Source organism: Oryzias latipes, chromosome 9 (assembly GCF_002234675.1).
Source record: "Oryzias latipes chromosome 9, ASM223467v1".
In the NCBI taxonomy this organism is placed as follows: domain Eukaryota; kingdom Metazoa; phylum Chordata; class Actinopteri; order Beloniformes; family Adrianichthyidae; genus Oryzias; species Oryzias latipes.
In genome coordinates, this window is record NC_019867.2 from 28444871 (window position 1) to 28468718 (window position 23848).

The following is a 23848-nucleotide window of genomic DNA, read 5'->3' on the forward strand; positions in this document are numbered from 1 at the left end:
ACTATGCTGATGTGGCCCCCGGTGAAAATTAGTTTGACACCCCTGTGTTAAGAGATTAACTATGGTGGCCCTGAAGTTCAAATCACATCAACAAATCATTCAATTAAAAAAAAATCAGAAAGATCACAATGACAAATAAATAAAAAAATCAAATCCAATAATAAAAAAATTCAACATTACATTTCAGAAATCAAAACAATTCCTGATTCCTATAACTATTCCCAAAAAAAGAAAGAAAAAAGAGAAAAATAACAAAATGAAACTCTTCAGAAAACAAAAGTAATTTTCCAAAATGAAAACAAAATGTTAAAAATGACACAAAGAAGAAACTGGAAAAAGTAGATATTATGGGACATTGCTGATTGGAAGAGGACATTTGTCCATTATTTTGACAGACATTTATTTAGCATGAAGTGCCTTAAACCACAAACATGACTGTTACTGCAGACCCAAACAGCTGCTGCTGTCAAAGAATATTTTAATTCAGGACATGCCTATGAAGAGATTCTGGATATGCCATGTTAGTTTTTTCTAAACTTAAATTTCAGCTCAGTGAAGCAATTTAAAGTCCCACTCCAACTTTATTAATATTCATTTTCAAAGCATTTATGCCGTCTGTCGCAGGGCCAAAATCACACATCCATTCACTGTCACATTCACACCTATGGACAATTTAGAGTTGCCAATTAACCTATGAAGCATGTTTTTGGACGGTGGGAGGAAGCCGGAGATCCCGGAGAAAACCCACGCATGCACGGGGAGAACATGCTCCAAAAAAAAAACTCCACACAGAAAGGTCCCCATAAATGTTGTGTTTTTTATGTCCCCCAGTTGGGACTTAAACCAGGGGCTTTCTTGCTGTGAGGCAAGAGCGCTAACCACTGTGCCACCGTGCAGCCCATGTATCTCATGCTATCTCATTACAGTTCTGATCCAGATTCCAGCTCAAGGAAAACAAAAACTTTCAAGGATCTATTTGTCTGCAAGTGAATCCATCAGTTTGGAGCAGAGCAGGGAGACTGGAGTGCGCCCATTTCTATTGTTGTGTCACAAATTAAGAGTATTTTCAAACGCCATGTTTTTATTTGGTTCGATTTGGTTAAAGAAATGCAGTTAAATTCTTAAATTATTTTATATATCATGAGCAAAATTCAACAAGAACAAGTTAAAAACACCCTGCAATTAATCATTACTGTACAATTGTGTTTCAAATGAAGGTTTTTTTCTTTTCCAGTTAGTAAGTTAATCATTTTAAAGTCCGAATGCCGATACTGACAGCGAATATAAAGGAAAGTAATCATGTAAAAGTGCTGAGTGTAATGCATTGTGGTTGAAAAGGTGGCTGCACCAAACGTTCATGCTTCTGGGAAAATGTTAGGCACACTGGTGCAACCAGAGCAAAAATTCAGTTCTAGAGCCCAGCACAGCTATTTGAAGGTTACTGCAGCAGCTCAAAAACACAAAGACATGAGTGACAATCAAGTCTTCTGATCGCTGCACAACAACATGTGAGAAACCTTTCTGTTCTCATTCTGCGGTTCTACTCAAACAAACCTCAAAGTGTGAACTAAAGCATGCATGCTAAGGATTAATAAAATAATAGCTGTACAACATTGATTTTTGCAAACACTTGCATAAATATTGCACTGTTTTCATCCACGCCCATGAAAAACCTGGCTGTTATGCCAACATACTTCTACTTGGACTAAACTGCAACGATCATGCATGCATCAACACACCTTTACCACAATGTAATGTCAGCTAACGTGATGGGTTTCATATATCAGGAATAGGCTACAAAAATGAAGTCAGTGCTTGTAAAACATGTCAAAAATAGCCTTGGTGCTACATCTTTAATTAAAAGGGTGCTTTTAACGTGTAATTGTGGTATTAATCTAATTATGGAGAACATGCATTAAGAAAATTAAGCTTAAAATCGCATCTCTGAGTATTACTTTATTCAAATTGTTGTGAATCCACTTATATGAGACAGAAAACACACAGGGCAGGCCACAAACTCTCCTCCGCTCCATTGCAGACAAATAGATTCATGTACGTCTCTGTTTTCCTTGTCCGAGCTGGCATCTGGCTCAAAACTGCACGGCTGGATAGCTCGGTAATGTCAGGCTGTGGGTGTGAGGGCCTGGACGAGGCTCGCATGCAGCTTGGCTGGAGGAAATGAGCCAATTAGAGTATGTTTGGATATCCTACAGGCACCTCTATGTCACCTGTACATCCTGTTTGCAAAGCTTTTGCGCACCGTCACTAAGGAGGCAGAGATAGCATCACCTGTAGGTCACGAGCGCGTGTTACTTACATTAACCTACCAAATGTTGGTACATTTCATTATCATGACGTTCCTTAAGGTGGGCATACTAGGCTCAAGAGAACTTCAAGACACACCTGCGCTCAGTTTAAGACGCGGTCACTCCTGTCTCTGACCCTCCATGGGCCCAGATAACCCAAAAACCTGACAGGGACAGCCGGACAGGTCAACCCCCCCGTACACGTCCATGGGACTAAAGCTTAAACTGAAAACCACAGTGGTTCGGATTGATGCTATGACAGCTTGTTTAAGCTTGTATGGATGCGGCAGCTTGACCAACAGTCGGTTCCAATTCGCCTCAAACACTGATCACCTGTCAGCTGTCCGTTGACCTGCTGCAAGTTACCCAGGATCTTCTCCCCCAGCACGTGGATCAGCCTGGTGACCACCTGGGGGTACCTCCTCTTGATGCAGTTCAGCGTTCCCTGTGGCAGCTTGGCAAGCTCCGAGTCCCTGACGGCGTGGACTGTTGTGGCTCGGTCCAGGTGTGTCAGCGCCTCCACCTGCCCGCCCCCCCCACAAAAGGTGTCAGTCAGTTTATCTGTTTTCAACGTGAGGAGGCCTCGAGTCGGACAACTCACCACGCCAATCAGATCTCCGCGCCCGTACTCCCCGACCAGCTCCTTCTTCCCATCATCCTTTGTGATGACGGATCGCAGCCGGCCGCTGAGCACGATGAAGGTGCTGTCTGAATTGTCTCCTTGTCTGGAAAAAAAGTCAGCGGGGAAAAGACTGTTTGGTCCCTCCCGAATTCACTTCTGCAAACTTCTGTCAATTTGCACCTAAATTCTAACGACAGATCATGTAAAAAGGAACCAAACAAGCTCCAGGGTGTCTTCATAACTGCTGGACGCTGAGTTTCATCTCTGTTCGACAGCTGCGCTCCACAGAGCAGGCTACCTGTAGACAGCCCGGCCCGCCTCCACAGCCATCCAGTCCAGAGCAAAGTCGGTCTGCCGGACAAACGGGGACATCCTCCTCACCACCGTGTGAGCCACGTTCAGCACCATCCTGGGCTCCTCCCGCATTATCCTGCAGGGGAGACAGCGGACGCCGTCACCTGCTGCTTGCAGCCCAAAGGGACGATCCTGGAGTGTGATCTTGGCCCTACTCGTAAAAGTGGGTCTTCGTTATGGACAGGAAGGTGCAATCTCTCTGCGCTCGCACTGAAAAGATGAGCGGCTCGCCGGTCAGAACTGCCAGGTGACCCACCATCTCTCCTGGATGGGTGACGAACAGCAGGCACTCGTCCTCCTGGTCGATCTTGCGCTGATAGACATGCAGGACCCCCGAGATGACAAACTCCACGCTCACATCCTGCAAGATGCAAGGGGGCTATGGATAAGTGTCAGTGAAGACTAAGCTTCTGTTCAGAACAACTAAAGCTCCAACTTCACAAACTGATAAAAATATGAAGATGTGTGCCACTTGGCTCTGCATCAAATCCTGCGTGATTGCAGCGTGGCATGCAGGCGATCAGTCTGTGGTTCTGCTGAGGTGTTCTCTAGTCCAGACTGTCTTCAGTTCTTGTGTTGTTGCTCTGGTGTTTTCATCAGCTCTCTTTGGGGTTTAGGTCAACTTGGTCTCAGATACTTGCTGCTTGATGCTTAACCCAAAAACTGGAAGTTTTGTCCGTGAGCAGGTGAGAAGTCCCGATAAAGGAGATGTAACCAGCATGAAGCGATGGTCATAGGCAGGTCCCTCCACAGCCCAATCCACAGCAAAAGACTCCAACCATCAGAACATGAAACATTCCCTCAATGAGTGGGAAAGAACTGAACTTCTGTGGGAGGTCGAGCCTCTTTCCACAGAAGGACCTGTGGATGCTGCTAATGAAAGGGCTGCTGTCGTCATTCTGGTTCAGTCTTGGAAGGTTCTGGTTCAACTTCAATGACATGAATGGATGTCCACCCTTTTTGAGTCCTGTTCAGGTCCTGACTTTGACAGTTTTAGATTATTGGTTGAATGCTGTAAAGCATTCAACCCTTTGTTTTCCTCTTATGCTATCTTCCGCCGTTTTTCGGCACTTAACTCCTTCTACAATTTTCAGCCTATTTTAATCATTCAACTATTAAACTGTTCAGCTCTTTCAGCTTATTCCTGCTATGACCTTTGGTTTTTCAAATCCTTGAACTTTTTAAGATATTCCAGGATTTTCCAGGATTTTTTCTCCATTGAAATACATGGAGAATTGTTCGTGCAGAAGTTCACAGTTAAACTTCTTCTACAATTTTTCACCTATTTTAACCATTCAACTATTAAAATGTTCAGCTCTTTCATCTTATTCCAGCTATGACATTTTGTCCTTTTAAATCCTTGAAATTTTCCAGATATTCCTGGATATTCCCGGATTTCCCAATATTTTTGCGCCATTGGCCACACCTTTGCTTCTTTAAACAATTGTAACTTTAACATTCTTTTGGCTAGAGACACAGGTTCAAACATTGAAATGTTCACAAGGTTTTGGACTTCAATATAAGGCTCAAAATTATTATGGGATGGCAACACCACCTACAGTTTGGCGGCCATTTTGTGCCAAAATGTGAGGCAATTTTAAACTTCTTCAAACTATCACCTATTTTAACCATTCTACTATCACAATGTTCAACCCTTTCAGCTTATTCCTTTCAGCTACGACTTTTAGTCTTTCAAATCTTTGAACTTTTCAAGATATTCTAGGATTTTCCAAGATTTTTGCTTCATTTAAATACATGGAGAATTCTTGAAAACCTTTGTTTCTTTCAACCATTATAACTTCAACATGCTTTTGGCTAGAGACACTGTTCAAACATTGGAATGCTCACAAGGCTCTGAACTTCAACATAGGTTTTGAAGTTATTATGGGATGGCAACACCACCTACAAGTTGCGGCCATTTTGTGCCTAAATGTGAGGTGTTTTTAAACTTCAGGTTGTTTTACCAATTTTAACCACTCTACTATTACAACGTTCAACTCTTTCAGCTTATTCCTTTCAGCTATGACATTTAGTCTTTCCAATCTTTGAACCTTTCAAGATATTCCAGGATATTCCAGGATTTTCCAAGATTTTTGCTTCTTTTAAATACATGAAGAATCCTTGAAAACCTTTGTTTCTTTCAATTATTATAACTTCAACGTGCTTTCAGCTAGAGACACCGTTCTAACATTGAAATGTTCACAAGCCTTTGGACTTCAACATAGGTTTTGAAATTATTATGGGATGGCAACACCACCTACAATTTGGCGGCCATTTTGTGCCTAAATTTGAGGCAATTTTAAACTTCAGTTTTTATCTATTTTAACCATTTTACTATTACAATGTTCAGATCTTTCAGCTTAATCCTTTCAGCTATTACCTTCGGTCCTTCATATCCTTGAACTTTTCAAGGTATTGCAGGATTTTCCAGGATTTATGCTCCATTTAAATACAAGGAGCATCCTTGAAAACCTTTGTTTCTTTTAACCATTATAACTTCAACATGCTTTCAGCTAGAGACACCGTTCAAACATTGAAATGTTCACAAGGCTTTGGACTTCAACAAAGGTTTTGAACTTATTATGGGATGGCAACACAACCTACTATTTGGTGGCCATTTTATGACAAAATCTGAAGCAAATATTGCAATAAACTTCATCCATGGCTGGAACTGAACATATTGAAATTCACTGGATCTGGACATATAAGGAATGTGGGCGTGGTTAGCCAACAAATTTCGTTGCTAAGGACGTCCAAAGGTTTACTTTTTCCGATTTGTCTGAAACTGACGTCGATTTGTTCATCATCCCATGCCGACCCAAACGTAAAATGGTTGCTATGGAGATAAAATTAATAGAAAAGCCGGCATTTTGAAAAAAGTGGATTTTCTGTCAACTTAGAACATGTAGCTTTTACCAATATGATACTCTTAAACAATGTGGTTTTTTGGGTCAGTTGATGATGCTGAAACTAGCACTTTTAGCCATTTTAGCATCATCTTCAAATTTTCAACAGTACATCCATTTTTTCAACAATTTCATCTTTCATGCTTAACTCCGTCTACAAATTTTGACCTGTTTTGGTCATTCTACTTTTACAATGTTCACCTTTGATTTTTGGTCCTTTAATTTTTCAAAATATTCCAGGATTTTCCAGGAGATTTCAGCCATTTTTTTTCAACAATTTTTTAGCTTTCATGCTTAACTCCTTCTACAATGTTTGACCTATTTTAGACATTCTACTTTTACAATGTTCAGCTTTTTCATCATATTTCTGCTTTCATTCAGCAGTACAGCATTCAACCCTGCATTTTCTTCTGGAAATGCAGCTCCTTCTAGTTCTCTTTGTCATCATCCTGTTGTATATCTCCTGCTACAGTTCATGGTTCTGTTAAATCTCCATCTTGAGCTTCAACTCCTCTGACTGCAGACTGGCCCACATCATAAAACGTCTTCCTCCTTGCCAGACAATGAGTCCGAAGTGAAAATTTAGTTTTTTCATTTTAAAGAAGAAATTTGTTATGATCTAGTTCTAAAAAAATCCTGTGTTCTCATGTTCTTCTCAGACTGAGGAAGCTGAATCCTTTTTCTTTTCAAAGGTATGCGTGCCCCCTGAAGTTCACTTCATGGCAAAAGGTCAGCATCATTTGAAAAAAAAAAAAAAAACAGAAGGATGATAAAGAGACTCGCCTGGTCTCCTTGTTGAGCCACCACAGTTCCAGCTTTGACCTGGCGCAGAGTCACCCTTCCTTCCAGCAGACTGGGGTCCTGTGAGGGGGAAACATGACCTGAAGTAAACCTTCCAAACTCTTAATCATAACCACCCCACTCCAATTTGTATTGGCTTTACAGTAGGCAGACGTTGGATGACATCCATGTTATTCAAAAACGTTTGATAACACCAGACTTGTGTTATCATGACTTTCAATGTCGTTAATGCATTTTTAAACATGTGTTCAAGATGTTTCAGAGCCAAAAGCTGTAAAGACAGGACTGCCGATTGTGAGTCTGTGGTGAATTTTTATTCAAAGAAAAGCTTTGATCTCTTAAAAGTAGTGCACCCATGTTAAACTTAAAGAGGGGATCATTTTAAATTCTCCGTATTGATGGGCGTTATAGTAAAGCACAAATAATGACAGGAAGTCATTAACATTAGTGAGATTTTTCTGAAACGCTTGGTACCTGCAGTTGGATGACCTGCAGCAGGTCCTTTTTGGCGGCTTGAAAAATGGCGTTAACTCTGTTATGGGGGGGGATTTCTGCTACGGTGTCGTTGTAATGGTAAACTGCAGACGGGGCGGGCTGCATTGTCACACTCTTCTTCAGAATAGACTGAAGGAAAAGAAAACAGAAAACACAGTTAGCCACAGGTTTTCAGTCTAGAGCAGGGTTGCCCAAACCTGGGCCTCGAGGGCCGGTGTCCTGCATGTTCTCCAATCATCCTTCTTTATTGGCTAAACACACCTGGTAATCATCAGCAGACAAGGCAGTGTTTCTGGAAAACTAGCAGGAGGCCGTCCCTTGAGCCCTGGATTTGGGCACCCCTGGTCTAGAAAATCAACTGACCCTCCCAAGCTAAAGTGCAGAAACAAAACTGCCCCACAGAGACCTTCACAGGACTTTGAGAGAGGCCCTCGTCTCTAGAATGCATCTGAAAAGGTTCTTTGTTGGTGTTTGCATATATTTCACCTGAAACAAACAAACAAGACAAGAAGGATCATCAGAACAAGAGGGGTTAAAGTGCAGTCATGTGATCCTTCCTATCATGTGATTCCTACAGTCAATCGATCCCTGTTATTAATTGATCTCTGCTTTCACAAAATTGCTACAGTCACAGGATCCATGTAGGATCCCTGCAGTCATGTAATCCTTGCAGTCAATGGATCCATGCATTCATGTAGTCACAGGATTCAGTCATGGGGTGCATGCAAACAAGCGTCCTCCCCAGATTACCAGATCAATGGAGTAATGTGATCCCTGGTAGAACGTGATCCAGAGTTACCTGATTTCTGCAGTCATGTAATCCTTGCAAATGTGGGATCCCTGTAGTCACTTAAAGATTTGCAGTCACTTGATCTCTGTTTCCTTGTGACCCCTTAGGGGCATGATCCCTGTAAACATGTGTTCATCCCTTTACATCAGGGCTGCTCAATCCTGGTCCTTTGGATCTACCATGCTGGCTGCTTTCCCGTTCTCCCTGCACTGCCTACTAATAAATATATCGAAATGCTCTCCCTGGCGATGTGTGGCCCTTGCAAACACACGATCCCTGTGATCAGTTGATCCCTGCTGACATGTGTAACGCAGCTGGTTTCTCGTGTGAATGGACGTGTGCGTTGGAGCGTACTTGCTAGAACGGCTGGGTTGGAGACCGAGCGGGATTTCCTGTACTTTGACACAGAAGAGTCTGACTGGCTGGACTTCTCTGTAGATGTTGAACAAGAAAGCGTCAAACAAACTGAAGCCATGTCACTGCAGTCGGGCCCAGAGGCTCAGAGACCGAAGTTCAGACCTGTGTCAGACTTCTCAGAGCCGGCCTCGTCGGAGTGAGAGTGCTGCCGACGGACGGCTTTGAGTGGATGCGGGTGACCTTCTCCCACGACGTTTGCCACGTTCGCCAAAGAGATGGCTAAACTTTCCTGTTAGACACACGGACACCCCAGCCCCAAATCACCACAAACAAAGAAAAAAAAACAATGCTTTGATTTTGATACGCACAGCATTTCATGAACTATGATGAAACACTGATAGCAGCTAAAAGCGTTAACAATTGTGGAGGTTATAAGGGTGGAGGGTTATACTGTCACAGAGTACAAAACGTATGACTAAGCGTGAAAATTACTCTGTGAATTAGAAGTATGGAGGTGTGGCTTTGTTGTGAATCAGGAGCCCACGAAAAGATGCCATTTGTAAAGGTTTGTAGCTGTCATGTACAAACTCTAATCCCTGCTTGCAGGGAGCTCGTGTCCCGCCAACTGTAGCAGCTGCGTCACAGCTACTAGCTTTTTCCAACGGCATTTTTTCATCTGCTCCTGATTCACAACCATTTGAATAAACACATGGCCAGAAATGACAAATTTTAACCTAACTTGCTTTTTATATTTCCTACGTCATCAGAAAAATGCCACCAGAACATGTAAAAAACACCACTTTTTCATTGGAGTGGGTCTTTAAGTTCACTGATGGTATTACTTATGCTGGAGACGCTAAGCTGCACTGTGCAGCAACTTAATCAACCTTTCAAAAGCTTTTGAGAATAAGTGTTCATCTATCCATACATTTTATAAAGCTGCTGAATCGCCTTTTTCAAAAAAAGGGATTCATCTCCAGCAACCTTATCCCAGCTACTGTTGGGCAAAAGGACTTACCCCTTACACCATGAATGGTTCACCAGTTCATCACAGGGCCACACACTCTCACATTTGCACCAATAGACTAGCCTTTTTAGACTGTGGGAAGGGGCTGGAGTGCCCAGAGAGAGCCCATGTGTGCACGGGGAGAACATGCAACCTCCACAAAGAAAAGAACCCAGCTGTGCTGGCTGGGAAAAAAGATACCAAGGAGAGTTTTGTAAATCAGCCTTAATTAGCTCATCTTTCTGCAGGTGAGTGATGGTGCCCAGTTTAGTGAGGAGTGCAGTGGTAAGGGCAACGCTGGTTACTAATCAGATGGCAGAGTGGTAAAGGGGGTGAAGCGTTCGCTGCCTTTAAATAAAGGTCAAGTAAATCAAATTTTCAAACTGTGGCAAATAACTGATTGTGATTTGTGAGCATTTTGACTTCACGTATCAATCCAACCTTGTTGAAGAGGGACCACCTCCTGCCCCGATTTTTCTGACAAAAATGAAGGTTTTTAAACATAACAGGACAGTGTTGACATCACATCTGGCAGCGACAGAATCAAACATTTCTGTGGGAGGAGTACCGGGTTGAAGAGCTCAATGGTCAGGCCCAGGTAGTTGTGTAAGGCCAGGAAGGTCACTCTCTGGAGGCGCACCATTATTATCTAGATGGGGGCAAAAAAACAGGAGGCGTTATCGGCTCTGAGCTCGGTCACCACCTGTGCAGATGGACTCACCTGGATGACACGAACGAGAGTCTCTGGGTATTTCTCAAAGACGGCCTGGAACGCCACGGCAGGAAGGCGCAGCACTGTGGAGGGGACGGCGGCCCTGGCAGACACTGTTTTGTATGGCGCCGGGTGGCCCTGTTGTAAAGGCAGGTGGGGAAAGGGGGGGGCATGGAATGAACCATTTTCTAAAAACAGAGCTGTCAGCTGGGGGCTGCATACGTACGGTGATGATGTCAAGGATGCTGAGCAGACTGTGGACACTGTCTCCTGGTAACACCTCCTTCACCACGGCCTCCGTCCCATCCTGCAGCAACATACACTTTGATGTGGGAGGAGGCACATGCATGCAGGGAAACTGAAGACATTATAGGCACGCAAATACCCCCTTGAGTATCTGCAACCCCCCCTTAGTGGAAAAAAGGCCAGATCTAGACGCAGCGTTTGCGGTTTTTGACACCCAACCGGAAATTGAGAATTAAGAATCGCATGTGCAAACCTGAAACTTGTCCTGTGAATTGGAGAAAAACATGTCAGTAGTTCCAGTGAAGCAAAAATCCAAGTTTTTCAGCATGTTCTCCAACCAAGCAGCTTCTCTTGGACTCATAAACTGCAGATGACGGAGATGCACGAAGAAACTTTCTCTGATGTTTTGCAAGTGGTGTGAACAGCTGTTTATGCTGGCGCTGAGCAGAGGAAAGAGGAGCTGTAGTTGTGTTCAGGCTCAGAGCAGCTCAGGCAAACCTTCACTTTTTCAAGCAAGATCAACAGCGTTCAAAGACTTTTGCATCAACGAGTTATTACTGTGTTGAAGGTGACAGCCCTATAGCTGCTAGTAGTGTTACGTGTAGAGGGCTGATTGCATAATCAGATGGCGCCGTGGGCGGGCCAATGCCGGAGACGAAGAGGTGCCGCTGCAGTTCAATATCGGCACGTAGATTAAAGAAAGGCAGATGTTGATCTACGGCAATATAACAAATATCTGTTCCAGTAATCAGCCGAACCCTATTCTGAACCATCAGGGTTTCTGTCATTTTCTTGTTGTGTTGATTTTAGGGCTGAGTTGATCAAATCGATTATTGATCTGAATTGATCCAAGCTTAATAAACCAATGATCGATACATAACAGTAGAGATCGATCTTTTATGCCTTTCCTTTTCCGGTGCCAAATGGGCAAATAATGGAATTTCCCATAGGACGACTAATGCTAACGCTCGGTCGACCTAAAACATACATTGCTGACTAAATGAACTGCTGTATACCCTCAAAGGCAGAAATTTTTGAAACTCTTATAAGGAAACACTCTTTTAAATAAATATTTGTGGTTTAAATCACAGTATTTTGCTCAAAACGTCTGGAATAAAGTTGTAAAAACATCAAATGAACAATTTTCAAAAAATTATTAAAAATTGCAGAATCCCTTGAATAACGTCCTGTGACAAATTGATGTGTTTAGAGCACAGTTAGGGAAGATGTGGCATCGAAAAAGACTAAAAAACCTGGATATATCTACCAAGTTTTCCCATTGTTTTCTATTCGTAAAACAAAGGCAATCAGCAAGACGTAAAATATTAATAACTTGCTTAATTTTAGGTCTATTGATCTATTTGATTTATTTTTGTGTTCAGAATTGGAAGCTGTATCATTTATGGTCACCAATTTTTATCTCTTGAGAAAATTGCGGCTTGTGGTCCCTACGTGTCAAAACTGAACCGGCCTTCAGGAGAGGCAGAAGAAAATGATTTGTACATTTTTGTTGGATCTTCATTTGAGACATCATTTAACAATCGATAATAAATGTTACACAATGTGAACTGTGTCAGATTAATAAGTCTGTAAGTATAGATTTATAGTGTATTTCTATACAAATATGTCTAAATGTGTAAACAGTGAAAATTCAAAATCGTAAGAATCGGAAAAAAAATGTGTGAATCAAATCAATCTCTGGTGAATTGAATTGAATAATTTCTGGACATTTTTGGTGATACTTAGCCCAAGTTGACTTTGTGTTACTGCTGTTGCCTCCACAGGTTGTGTAAAGGACTTTTTTTTCTGCTCGTTTTAACTTTGACCGTGCAGAAGGAGACTTGTGAACATTTCAGCCTTCAGAGCTGTTTCTCAGCCGCTGATGTTCAACCATCTTTTCAAGATTCTCTCCAGGTTAGGTATGATATGCTGGTGTGAACTCCTGTGCAGCTTTAAACCTGAGAAAGAACTCTTCACTTGGTTTGGTTTTTCCCTCAGCGGCTGCTTTTTTCAGACAACCCTCATCCTCAGAGAAGCTGCAGAACAAAGTCTGGGTGAACGTGTGGACCCCAGACTCACACTCTCGTGGATGCACAGCTCCAGACGCCCGTCTTGGACCACGTAGATGCTGTCATCAGTGTCACCGGGCCGAAAAAGCCCCTCTCCCTGGTGCAGCTGGATCAGCAACATGTGGCGGCACAGCTCCAGAAAGAGCGGCTTTTCAAAGTGTCCCAACACCCTGAATGCACAGGCAAAGCTGCGTTAGCAACATTCACAGCAGACACCGCTGTCTTCGCAGAAACCTCACTGCAATCTGGAGTTAACCACTAGAGGGCGACATATCTCTGTGCAGAATCTCGTTCTACAACTCCTGACCCACTGTGTTCAGCATGCACTCCAGAAAAAGATCCAATTCCCCTTAACTTAACCTCTGAGCAGGTCTAAGATGATTTTTTGGGAAAATGAGGCCAATCACAGGGCCAGAAAGAGTTCTGCCAGTTTATGATAGGACAGAAAAGCAACAATGCATTCATGAAAATGTTTAGTTTGAAGGAAGAAAATTTGTGTTAAACCCTGAAATAAAAGGTTCCTTTGTTTGATGAGTTCAGGGTCAGTATGGGTTCATCTGACACAACCTGTAACCTCAGGAACTACTGTTGATTTTTTTTCCATTTCAGGTCAAGATGTTTGATTTCAACTTCTGTTGTCCAGTTTCTTTCCAATAAAGGAAATCAATGAGCGGAAACCTGCTGACGACCATTTCACTCCAGGACTTCATTCTAACACAGAAACAAAGGACATCTGCAAGAATGATTACAGCAAATCTCAATGAACTTTAAAATCCAGAGATCTACATCTCAGATTTGATGAACCTCAGTTAGCATGCCTCGTGCTAAAAGTGAACTGTATGCTTGTGAGGGAAAGGATAGTAGCATCTCGAGGACCCAGGGTTTCATCTAAGGTTAGTGGTTTGGGCATTTTCCACATCCATCTGGTCCATGAGGAACTTCTCTGTGTTCTACCGTGGGTCGGGAGCAGCAGGAATGTGACTGTAGAAAGCTGTAAGATGACTTCATCTGCATCACTCTGAAGATGGATGTGGAAGCTGCTAAGTCCATGAGTGACAATGTGCACGTAGGTGCACCTTCTTATGCTGTCTTACTCCCATGTGGATCATTTTCGGCTGTGAAGTCTTGGTAACTGCTTCTGTCCTGAAGAAGTTCTCCCAGAAACTCTCCAACCCACCTGACGTTCTTCAGCATGTACAGAACCTCCGATGGGAGATGAGAGTTCTGCACATCAAACTCGGTCAGATCTGCTTCCAGCAGGCAAGGAGGAGGCTCTTTGGGCTGCAGGGTGGGGGGCTCCTTCCTAATCCGCATGATCCTGACAAACACAGGATGGATGGAAAGGACACAGACGGTTAAGCAGTTGTTCTGCGGAGGAGCCCTCAAACATCACACTGCTGGTTCTGGTTAACCCGGAGCAGCTCCTCCACCTGACATACAGCCAAGACTATAATCAAAATTTGACATTTGAGACCTCACAGATTGTTTGAAATCATTAAACTGCATCCTGAGAGCTAAAAGTATAAACAGAAACATGAAAACAGCAGCTCAGCTAAAGAATGGACTTCAAACACAGAGATATTTTCATTTAAAAAGGTCTCACTTGCGGGCGATGGACAGAACTTTGGTCCTCTTCCTGGTCCTGGAAGCTGGAGCTGTGGACAGCGTCTGAACCTGCAGGTGGAGGAAAAGAAGGAAGCGATTTAGACAGTGCAGGTTTCTGTGAACACTGAAGGATAACAGTCCCTGGTAGCTGGTGGGTTTATAATTCAGACAAAATGTACTTTTTTTTGGTACAAGCACCAAATTGTCGACCTGGACAATAAATCACAAATTTATCTTTGTCGTGATATCAATCTGTGCAATTTGCATGTCGCAAAAGTTGCCATAAATGGTTACCTTAAATGTGCTAAAACAGTCTTATGGCAGCTTGCATTATTTAACAAATCAAATAAATCCCTTTATGCATTTGACCAATTGGATGGACTCCTTTACATTGTTGACCAATCAGGGGGAGCCCTTTTAATGTTAGACGAGGTTCATTTGGAGTATAATTTAAGCTATGTCGACTCTTATTTAAATTAAACTGTTGTTTTGCTATTTGTTCATGTTTCGCAAGTTCTGTCGTCATCCCAATACTGATCACTAATATCGCAAATTGCGGGTTTTCCTCATATCGTGCAGCCCTTCAAGTACCATAATTCATTAGGTTCACCTAGGAACAGTGGATCCATATTTCAGAACTTTTACTTCTACATCAAAACCGTTTTAGTGTCTGCTGATGATTCTGACCCTGGGGTCAAGGGTCAAACTCTCCACCAGCAGATCTGATCCGAGAGCAGCTTCTCCCCAACCAGCAGAAGCTCTGACCTTCAGGTCAGGTTACACCGTTTATTCTGAACGCTGAAGCAAGGCACGTTCCGCTGGTTCTATCACTCTGGTAGACTCTGACAGATTTAATAATCAGTGGTAAAGATGATTATTAATGGTAAAGATGAGGCTGAAGACATCAATGTGGACAACGTTGAAGATGAAAAAGAAGGTGAACAACATGAAAAATAAGGAAAATGGAAGACTAAATGAAAGTGAAGATGAAGAAGATTATGAGATTAAGAAAGACGAAGAGGATAAGAATGAAAGTAAAGATGAAGAGGATCTCGGTGGGAATGAAAAGGAAGGTGAACAGGAAGGAAAAGGGGAGGATGAAGGTGAACAACATGAAGATGAGGACGAGGGAGCAGATGAAGGTGAAAATGCAGCGACAATAAAGAAGAAGATGAGGATGAAGATAAAAGGCAGTGCCTCTGTTAAACCCAGATGATGAAGGTTAGTGATGCAGCAGGTGAGCTGGAGCTTAGGGAAGCTCTGATGTCATCCAGGCTGAAGGCGAAGCTGGTTCTGGAGGAAACGTCTGACTGCAGATGCTGCACTGCTCTTCTCCTGACCCACATGGAAGCTCCGCCTCTTTGTTGACCTCAAAAGGGAACAGTTTTGTCCTGAGGCTCTGAAGCGCAGTGGAGATGCTCCTCCACTTCCTCCACTGAAGTTCAGGACTCGCAGCAGAACCCAATGAGCCGAAGAAACTTCTGGAGGAAAATCTTCATCTGTTCTTTAGAAGCTCTTGAATGATTCAGACTTTAAGGTTCTCTGTTCTGTTCATCGGATTTTAGGTTTTTAATGCTCTTTCAGTTATTGTGTTCCTGCTAAGACTCCCTAATAACTAACTAGTCTAACTAACACGTGATGTCAGCTGACTGAGCTGGTAAAGACTAACTAATGCTGATAACCCCAGAGAAATCCAGACTAACAAGAGAGAAGATGATGGAGGAGAGGAGTGAAGGCTAGGTGTGAATGTGTGAATGGACCAAAGGATGAGTAAAAATTGGCCAGATGAGGATGATGATGAGGAGGAAGAGGAGGGGGTGTCGTCTGGGTGGTACTGACCTTCCTCATGATCTTTCGTCCGTAGAACATCACCTTGTCTCTCTTCCTGAAGCGATAGTGTGGAGCACCAGCCTCCTCCTCTGAAAGATCAGATGTCGTCAGTGAGACTCCTACTCAGTCCAGATGATGAAGACTGAGCTGCTTCCTGAAGATGAGGAAGCAGCTCTGCTTCTACAGTGTGGAGCGTTCAGCAGATGCCTGCATGTTTGGTCATAATCTGTCAATACGTTTTGGTTGAATATTTAGGTTGACCCCCACTGCCCTGTGATGCATGTGTGATGATGATGATGATGAGTGAGACCCATGTGTGCATGTGACGCCCGCCATGTTCAGACTGACTTGACAGCTTGTATCTTCTGTAGAGAAGCAGCACGACAAATCCAACAACAGAGGCGGTTGCCACGGCGCCCAGCAGCACAGAGACCCACTGAAACACAAGCACACAAGCGTGTGTGGCGGCCCTCTCAGACTGACACACAAACACGTTTGTGCGGCTCACCATGTTGGCCTCCAACCGGTCCTGCACAAACTGCTCCATGCGGGTCCGGATGTCGCTGCTGAGAGGAAGCAGGTTCTGAAAGACAAACGCACAAAATGCACAATGACCAACAACACCAATGTCTTTTCAAATCTCTGCTGTGTGAAGACTTTTCTGAACTGTGCAAGTTTCACAGAGGAAGATGACGTACGGGCAGCATGCTGCAGATCTCCTCCTCGCTGCGCTCCTCCATGGCTTCCTGATGAGAAAACGCCAACAGGAGGCGCCGTTAGGGTTTCAGCAGATGAACACTTACAGTAATAAAGACTTTTACATTCCTGATTACTGCATCACTTCACAGATAAAATGTGGCTTTTAATTGTGCCGTTTTCAGGCAAAAGTTTTCCTGCAGAGCGGCAGTAGTTCATCAGAAATTCGCCTCTGAATTGTGGGCGGGACTGTTGGCGGGAAGTAACCCCGGGCCCCCTTCTCATCAACCATCTGTTTATGCGCTCTCCTGCTAGCTTACAGCCCCTCACCCCCCCCCAACCTGACATTACTGGTGCAACAAAAATGGTGAGCAATATTGGAGCTATCAAGCCATACAGTTTAGATCCAGATTCCAGCTCAGACGAGGAAAACAAAGACGTGCATGGATGATGCACACATGAACAAGGAGGCATGGATCCATTTGTCTGCATCGGAATGGAGCAGGAAGATTGCGGCCCAGCCGGAGTATTTTCTACGACACAAACAGGATCTTTTTCAAACAGCATTTTTTCATCTCCTCCTCATTCACCACCATTTGAATAAAGAAAAATTCAGAAATGCAATTTTCTTCTTAACTGTCTTTATCTATGTCCTCTATCATCAGCAGAACGCCATGGGAACATGGCGAAAACACCATTTTCATCATTGTGGATTTTGAAAAGCAAAACTATCAACCCCAAAGCAGATAAACGTTGATTAATATGAATGCAAAAAGAATTGAATTAAAAACTGCTGGATATTAACAACAAAAGAGTGTTTTGCTTCATGATTTTATAGTGGTACGGTCCGAAATCGCATGCAAGCGTTGTTTATTATTACTGGTGTAGGAAGTAACTCATTACCTGAGTAAAACATTACAATTACACATTACTTTTTACTGTAACAAAGTAGTATAAAGCATTACTAATGATTTTCCATGGTTATTACTTATTTAGTAACTTGTGTATTAGATTAACTCTCTTTTTTTTTCTTTAAGCAAATATTTCCTAGACTAAACCAGTCCTCTGTAAGTCATTACAGTTTGGAAATGATTGGCTTATTTCAGAGCTAGAATCTGAAAAGCCCAGGATGGTGTGAAGCTCTGCATGCTGAGCAAACCGTCATGCCTGATGAAGACAAGAGACGATTTATGGTTTTGATCGATCAGAAACAGCTCATGGATCTTTGGACTTTGAAGCAACTGATAATGCCCCTCCAGGTCTCTCCCACCCCCTACAGACCCCCCCCCCCCCCAGACCACAACCTCTGGAGGCTCCTCTGACACTAAAAAAAACAAGAAGTGATGAAACAGAGCTGCAGCATTTTTACCAGTTAAAGTCTGAATAAACTGGGTAGTAATGATGAGCTCCATGAGTTGTTGAGGGCTCCTGCAGCCTCACTGTAACCGTTATTTGCTGTTGCTCCAGTAACTGCAGGCTGTGCTGCAGTCTCCGCTCATCTCAGATCTCTACACTGACAAAATCATTTGTTGTTCCCAGAGATTAATCATTTGTGGCCATGAATGATTATTATATTTTATTATTATTAATTAGTATCGAGTGAACACATATTACCATTTTTTTAAAAAGTTCTCTTCTATTTTTCAAATTCTTATTTTGTGCAAACAATTTTTTAAATTCTAGTCCTTAATTTAGTGTTTATGCGCACAAATTAGTATTAATACACACAACTGCTTTATTAGTTCTATTCTATTCCTCAAATTACGACTTTGTGGAAAAACAAATTAGAATTTTTTTTCTTATTTCCATCAATTTTTAAAAATTCTATTCTATTCTTCAAATTTCTCTTGTGCTGCTCGCCATTTTTAAATTCTATTTCCAAATTACTATTGTATCGGCACAATTTTTTTTATATTCTATTTTCCAAAAAACTGTTTTGTTCGTATAAAGTAGTTTTTTTTAATTATATTCTAGTTTCTAGTAGGGGTCACACAATTGTATTTTGTGTTATATTGTGTATTTTGTTTGCATTAAAAACTAATTGTATTCCCTTAAATTAGTTTTGTGTGGCCTCAAAATACTCATTTGTGCACACAAACGATTAATTTGAGGGAACATTTGTCTATTTATCTTCTTTGTAGTCTCATATCCAGATCTATAGATATTTGATGGAAGCTGTCAGATTGAAGTGAACTTCAGGCAGGATTTGGGTTAAAGTCCCTCAAGTCCACCTGTTTCCCTGCAGCAGGGGGTTGAGGCTCTAACTGTGCAATCATCCAGTACAATTAATATCTCATTTTTGCGCATGAGTGTTTGGGTTTCTGGGTCCAACGCCAGTAAACGGAGTTCTGAGTACTTCAGGAGAAGCTGGAAAAGGCAGCATTGATCTTAAATCAAACGCTGCACCAGGATTGATCTGATTTTCCCCTTCCGAGAAGGCTTTCATGAGTCACGCGCACGGCTAAGAGCCACGCGCGTTACAAAATCTGGGTCAAAGTTCAACCCAAGAACGCCTGGAACAAGATCCCCCTCCAGAACCCCTGTCTCTCTCCAAAGACCTGCAGGGATCCCGATGAGGACCCGATCTTCCTCTGCGAGCGTCATTCAAATCTTCTGACCTTTGCTGGAGCTGAGTGAGGATCATCAGACCCGCAGCAGCCGCGCGGGCAAACTCACCACAACAACAAACTCACAACCCCCCAGACGCACAACAACAAAGCCACAACGACGAAACGCGCAATCATCGGACAGCTATGAGGAGACCGCGCATGCTCAAATACACAAGTCGTCTCTTACCACGGTCCTTAAAGTGTGCGTGTGGGTACGCGCCGCGTGCGCGTGTGAGAAGTTCCTCTCCAAGTTTGAGTTCAAACCAAAAGAATGAATCTGCTTCAAAGATCGCGCAGAAAACTCTGCTCACGGATGCGCATTCACACGTGCACGCGACCAGAAGGAGGAGGTGCACGTCCCCGTGCGCGAAACGTCGTGTTTTGTGTCTGAACGTGACTCCGCGTGAGCTCCCGTGCACTGACGGGCCGAGAGTCCCGCTGCATGTCTCCGTCCCCGGCGCCAGGAGGCGCTGTTGAGCAGACGAGAAAACTCCCAGTCTCGACGCGCAGCCGCAGATGGAATCCTTGACTTCACTCGAGAATAAAATCGTAAAGTTATGACAAAAAAGGTTGGGTTAAAAAACAAAAAGTCTTTGCCGTTTATATATCTCGAGCATTTATTTATTTACATGTAAAGAGACTAACTTTTGTGCACTGATCACTGATTGTTGTCCTATGGACAGACTCCTCCACCTCGGCTGTAGATCATCTCATCTCTGCAGTTCACTGCATTCTCGGATCAGTCTTCTTGTTTGAGCTGAAAGTTTAGAATTTGTAGATTTGCAGTGGTCTGACACTATTTCCATAGTATCACTTGCACAGTGCTCCTTGGGATGAGTAAAGCTTGGTAAATCTTTTTGCATCCAAATAAGGCTTTAAACATCTCCACCACAGAGTATGGCGGACCTGCCTGGTGTGTTCCTTGTTCTTCATGATGCTCTGTGCTTTAAACAGACCTCTGAGACCATCACAGAGCAGGTACATTTAAACAGAGACTTGATTACATCCAGGTGGATTCTATTCATCATCATTATTCCTTTAGGTCAACAAGGGACCATTCAGAGGTTCTCACTGAACATCTGGTAAATGGTAAATGGCGTATACTTGTATAGCGCCTTTCTTCCTACAAGGACAAAGCGCTTTACAGTCACAGACCCATTCACCCAGTCACTCACACATTCACACATCTGGAGAGAGTTTGCTGCACTGGAAGGTTAAACGTTATTAATTTGTCAAATAAGTTTGAAATATCCATTAAATCTCGTTCCACTTCATGATTGTGTCCCCCTTGTTGGTTCTTCACAAAAAATTACAGGTTTATATCTTTATTTGCCTGAAATGTGGCAAAAGGTTGAAAAGTTCAAGGTTTGCAAGGTACTGTGCATGTTCGCCAAAATTACAAAAATGCTGCAAAAAACATGTTAAATGCACAAAAAAAACAAAATTTTCATGGAGTGGGTCTTTAATTTTCTTTACTGATGCACAAACAAAAATAGAAGAAAGACAACCACAGGAACAAAGAATCCAGTGCTTTTAAGTACCTGTCTCAAGTGGGGATAGATGCAGAGTTGTGTCTGATAGTTCTCTTCTAAATAAACTTTATGGCCAAGTTTTGCTCATACAAAACACCAAGAAATGCAAAAAACAAGCGTTTTAAGAGCCACAACAAAAAGGAGAAGAAAAAAGACTTTTCCAATCAGCACCTTTTACATGCAGTAAAATGACATACCACTTTAAGGATGTTCTGGCTATAACAGACACTTAATCACCTTCTAGTATTTACTTTTTGAATAATTTTTGGACTCAAGAAAATAAAAATTCATTTGATATTTCTAAGTCAGAATAATAAAACAAATATTTTAGTCGGTTGGTAGTCAATCACATGAAGTCATAAAACAATAAATAATTGGGGTTTGATGTCAGTTCAAAATAGTTGAAAATAACTGTGAAAATAGTTACATGATTTTGTGAAACACAACCGAAGAATATGCACTATAAATATTCGAATCAAATTTAATAAACGAATTTCACCAAAATCACTTTAAATCATGAACTGTCCGATATCAGGCCATTAAACGCAGCTTTACGCTGTCACGTGGTGTTTCTTGGCTGCTCCTCTGAACTGTCAGCCAGTATTCCGTGTTCTGGTTGGTCGTTGGGAAAGACTTCTGGCCAATCACAGAGGCTTTCCTTGGATGGTGAGGCACGCTTGCTAGAGCGGTCTGGAAGCAGCTAACCAGTGTGTTCAAGGTGAGAAAAGGTCTTTTAACATTCTAGCCGCTTTGAATCCCGCTTCATGTTAGAAAAATACACTTTGGAGCTCGTCGAGCACCGTGTTTGTCTGCAGCTAACGAGACGGAAGAGGAGTAAGCTAGTAGCTGTGGTTTGTTTTGGCTAGTTTAGTAGTTAGCAACTAACTCTGATGATGTCTATTATGCTGTTCAGATGATAACAGTAATCTCACAACTGCAGTAATCTTGACATCTTCTACTTGACATTAATAATCTAGTTGTTTTTTTAAACCTGCTTTTCATTCATCGATTATTTAACAGGAACACCTGGGGGGTCAGAGCTGTCTCAGACTTCACCTGCCACACGTGATTGAATGTTTTTGCAGGATAAAGCGTGTAAAGTTAGTATGACACTAACTTTGTTTCTGTTAAATACCCGTTTGGTGTTTCACTCAGCCTGTGACTACACCACAATTTCTTTTTAAACCTACCCAGACGTAAAAAATGTTAAAGTATTTGCATTCACATCTTTCTCGTCCAATAAATCAGATGATAATGATATAGATAACTTTACGGTTACTGGCCATGTCACAGATTAAATCAGAGACCTGGTACTGAGAATTAATGAATCCTTTTTTATATTTGATGCATGAACAAACTGAATGTATCGAAACAAAGGACAACTTTGTGGAGTTGTAGAACTGTGTTCATCTGAAGAAGTGAAGGAAAATCACCTCCATGTTAACCTGGACATAAGACATGAAAGCAGAGACAACAAATGGGGATAAAGCATCATTAAGTACAGTCTGCTTTACACGAGGATGATGAAGCAGACTGTACTTCATTATGAGGAAACTGGAGTTCTTCCACAATTGGAGCAAGATTAACCATGTCTTCTTTAAGTTTGTCACATACAATGAAGTCTTATCTGTTGAGGTAGTAGCATTAGAAGACAGTGACTGAAAGAAGCTGAACAATTTAAAATGAAGGCTGGATCGGATCTGCAGTCGATTGACCAAAGAAGGAAAAGACAAAATCCATCAAATATAGGAACAGCAGATGAAAACTCAAACTGTTTTAAGCTCAAAGTTGTTGACAGTTTTACAGTAATAAATTGCACCGGATTCGCAACGATTTGAGGAAAACGAAATGCAATTTCAAGTTTAAATTTCTTTATACATGTCCGATCATCAGAAAAATGTTACAAGAACATTTTAAAACGACCAAAAATCACCGTTTTCTTGGAGTGGGTCTTTTTAGGATGTTCACAGCCAGAAGGTCCTTTAGATCCACCGTAAGACTGATCGCTTCGGAAGATGCTTCCTGTCCTCATCTAACCCTGGCCTTCAGTGACTCTGAAACTAACTGCTCTAAATTATTTTTGAAGTAATCAGCATTTCATAGAGGACGTCAGATTATGTATTTTGCGGCACCACTGGAAGAAAAATAGAGATTTAGGATCAGACTATGTGACCCGGTTCATTAATGATGCTGTGGTTGTGACTGTGATGTGGTCCCATGTCTGAAGAGCTCCTGTTCATGTCCCTCTGCCAGCAGCAGACCTGCTGTCCTCATGGGGGTGTTATCCACACTCATCAGAGGTCTGGTTCGAGGTGCGGACAGGATGTCCGAGTTCACCAGCAAGCGTGGATCCAGGACCCACAACAAAGGGAGGGGCGCACGGCCTGCGGGACTGCGGCTCTCCAGCGGGAAGTTTGTGGCGGTGCGGGCCATGATACCAGAGTTTGTGGTGCCCAGTTTGGAAGGCTTCAAGCTCAGGCCGTACGTGTCGTATCGCTCCTCGGAGGGAACTGAGCCTCCGGTCACAGCGCAGAGTTTATTTGATGACGCTGTTGCTCCTCAGATCAGGAAAGACTTTGAAGAAGGCTCCTTCAACCCAGAGCAGCTGCAGAAGTATGGCTTTGAGCCCACACAGAAAGGGAAGCTCATCAAGCTGTATCCTAAGAACTTTGTGCGCTAGCGGCTTCCTCCTGTGCACAGCTCCTGCAGAGGGAACCAACTCTGTTCTGAGAGCTGGTTTATGTCAAATGAACAAACTGACCTTCTGCTTTTGCTTTCACATGTCCCGTTAATACAGAACATTTTACAAAAACCACAGTTGTTTGCTGAAATAAAGATGACTGACTGCTCTTTGTGTCTGAAGCTATTTTTCAGTCCAGACTCCAAACACGGAAGTGTTTGCAGAAAGGCTT

The 23848-nt window shown here is 42.6% G+C and overlaps 2 protein-coding genes across 11 annotated transcripts in view; one reads left to right on the plus strand and one right to left on the minus strand.

The window, feature by feature from the left end:
• Positions 1-19730, minus strand: part of LOC101159830 (patatin-like phospholipase domain-containing protein 7) — a 31272-nt gene extending 11542 nt beyond the window's left edge. For 2 of the 7 annotated variants that reach the window (XR_002290901.1, XM_011479639.2), the window contains exons 1-21: positions 19592-19730; positions 16798-16845; positions 16608-16682; positions 16448-16535; positions 16109-16188; positions 14268-14338; positions 13842-13982; positions 12675-12834; positions 10576-10656; positions 10359-10487; positions 10206-10286; positions 10079-10114; positions 8794-8920; positions 8629-8706; positions 7891-7970; positions 7464-7613; positions 6972-7049; positions 3438-3643; positions 3227-3358; positions 2908-3031; positions 2640-2829 (exon numbers count right to left, since the gene is read on the minus strand). Coding sequence is in view for 6 of the 7 variants with exons in the window: in XM_011479639.2 (XP_011477941.1) it covers positions 2640-2829; positions 2908-3031; positions 3227-3358; positions 3438-3643; positions 6972-7049; positions 7464-7613; positions 7891-7970; positions 8629-8706; positions 8794-8920; positions 10079-10114; positions 10206-10286; positions 10359-10487; positions 10576-10656; positions 12675-12834; positions 13842-13982; positions 14268-14338; positions 16109-16188; positions 16448-16535; positions 16608-16682; positions 16798-16839 (2149 nt within the window). In the remaining variant the exon portion in view is untranslated. Of the gene's footprint in view, positions 1-2639; positions 2830-2907; positions 3032-3226; positions 3359-3437; positions 3644-6971; positions 7050-7463; positions 7614-7890; positions 7971-8628; positions 8707-8793; positions 8921-10078; positions 10115-10205; positions 10287-10358; positions 10488-10575; positions 10657-12674; positions 12835-13841; positions 13983-14267; positions 14339-16108; positions 16189-16447; positions 16536-16607; positions 16683-16797; positions 16846-19353; positions 19539-19591 lie in introns of those variants that run through there. The other 5 variants (XM_020706270.1, XM_011479640.2, XM_011479641.3 and 2 more) reach the window with 5 other exon arrangements.
• Positions 19731-21311: 1581 nt separating this feature from the next.
• On the plus strand, positions 21312-23786 carry mrpl41 (mitochondrial ribosomal protein L41). Of its 4 annotated transcripts, none has more exons than XM_004072794.4 (2): positions 21312-21654; positions 23193-23786. In XM_004072794.4, exon 2 carries the CDS (start codon positions 23209-23211, stop codon positions 23614-23616), a length of 408 nt encoding a protein of 135 aa, XP_004072842.1. In that variant the 5' UTR covers positions 21312-21654; positions 23193-23208; the 3' UTR covers positions 23617-23786. The 4 variants fall into 4 exon arrangements, with proteins under 4 accessions (XP_004072842.1, XP_011477954.1, XP_004072843.1 ...); XM_011479652.3 differs by having other exon boundaries at positions 21523-21654; positions 23190-23786; XM_004072795.3 differs by having other exon boundaries at positions 21646-21770; positions 23190-23786.
• The last annotated feature ends 62 nt before the right edge of the window (positions 23787-23848 follow it).

Bases quoted from the DNA above. Each gene is read 5' to 3' on its own strand.
- mrpl41 (XM_004072794.4), top strand. From the start codon at position 23,209: ATGGGGGTGTTATCCACACTCATCAGAGGTCTGGTTCGAGGTGCGGAC.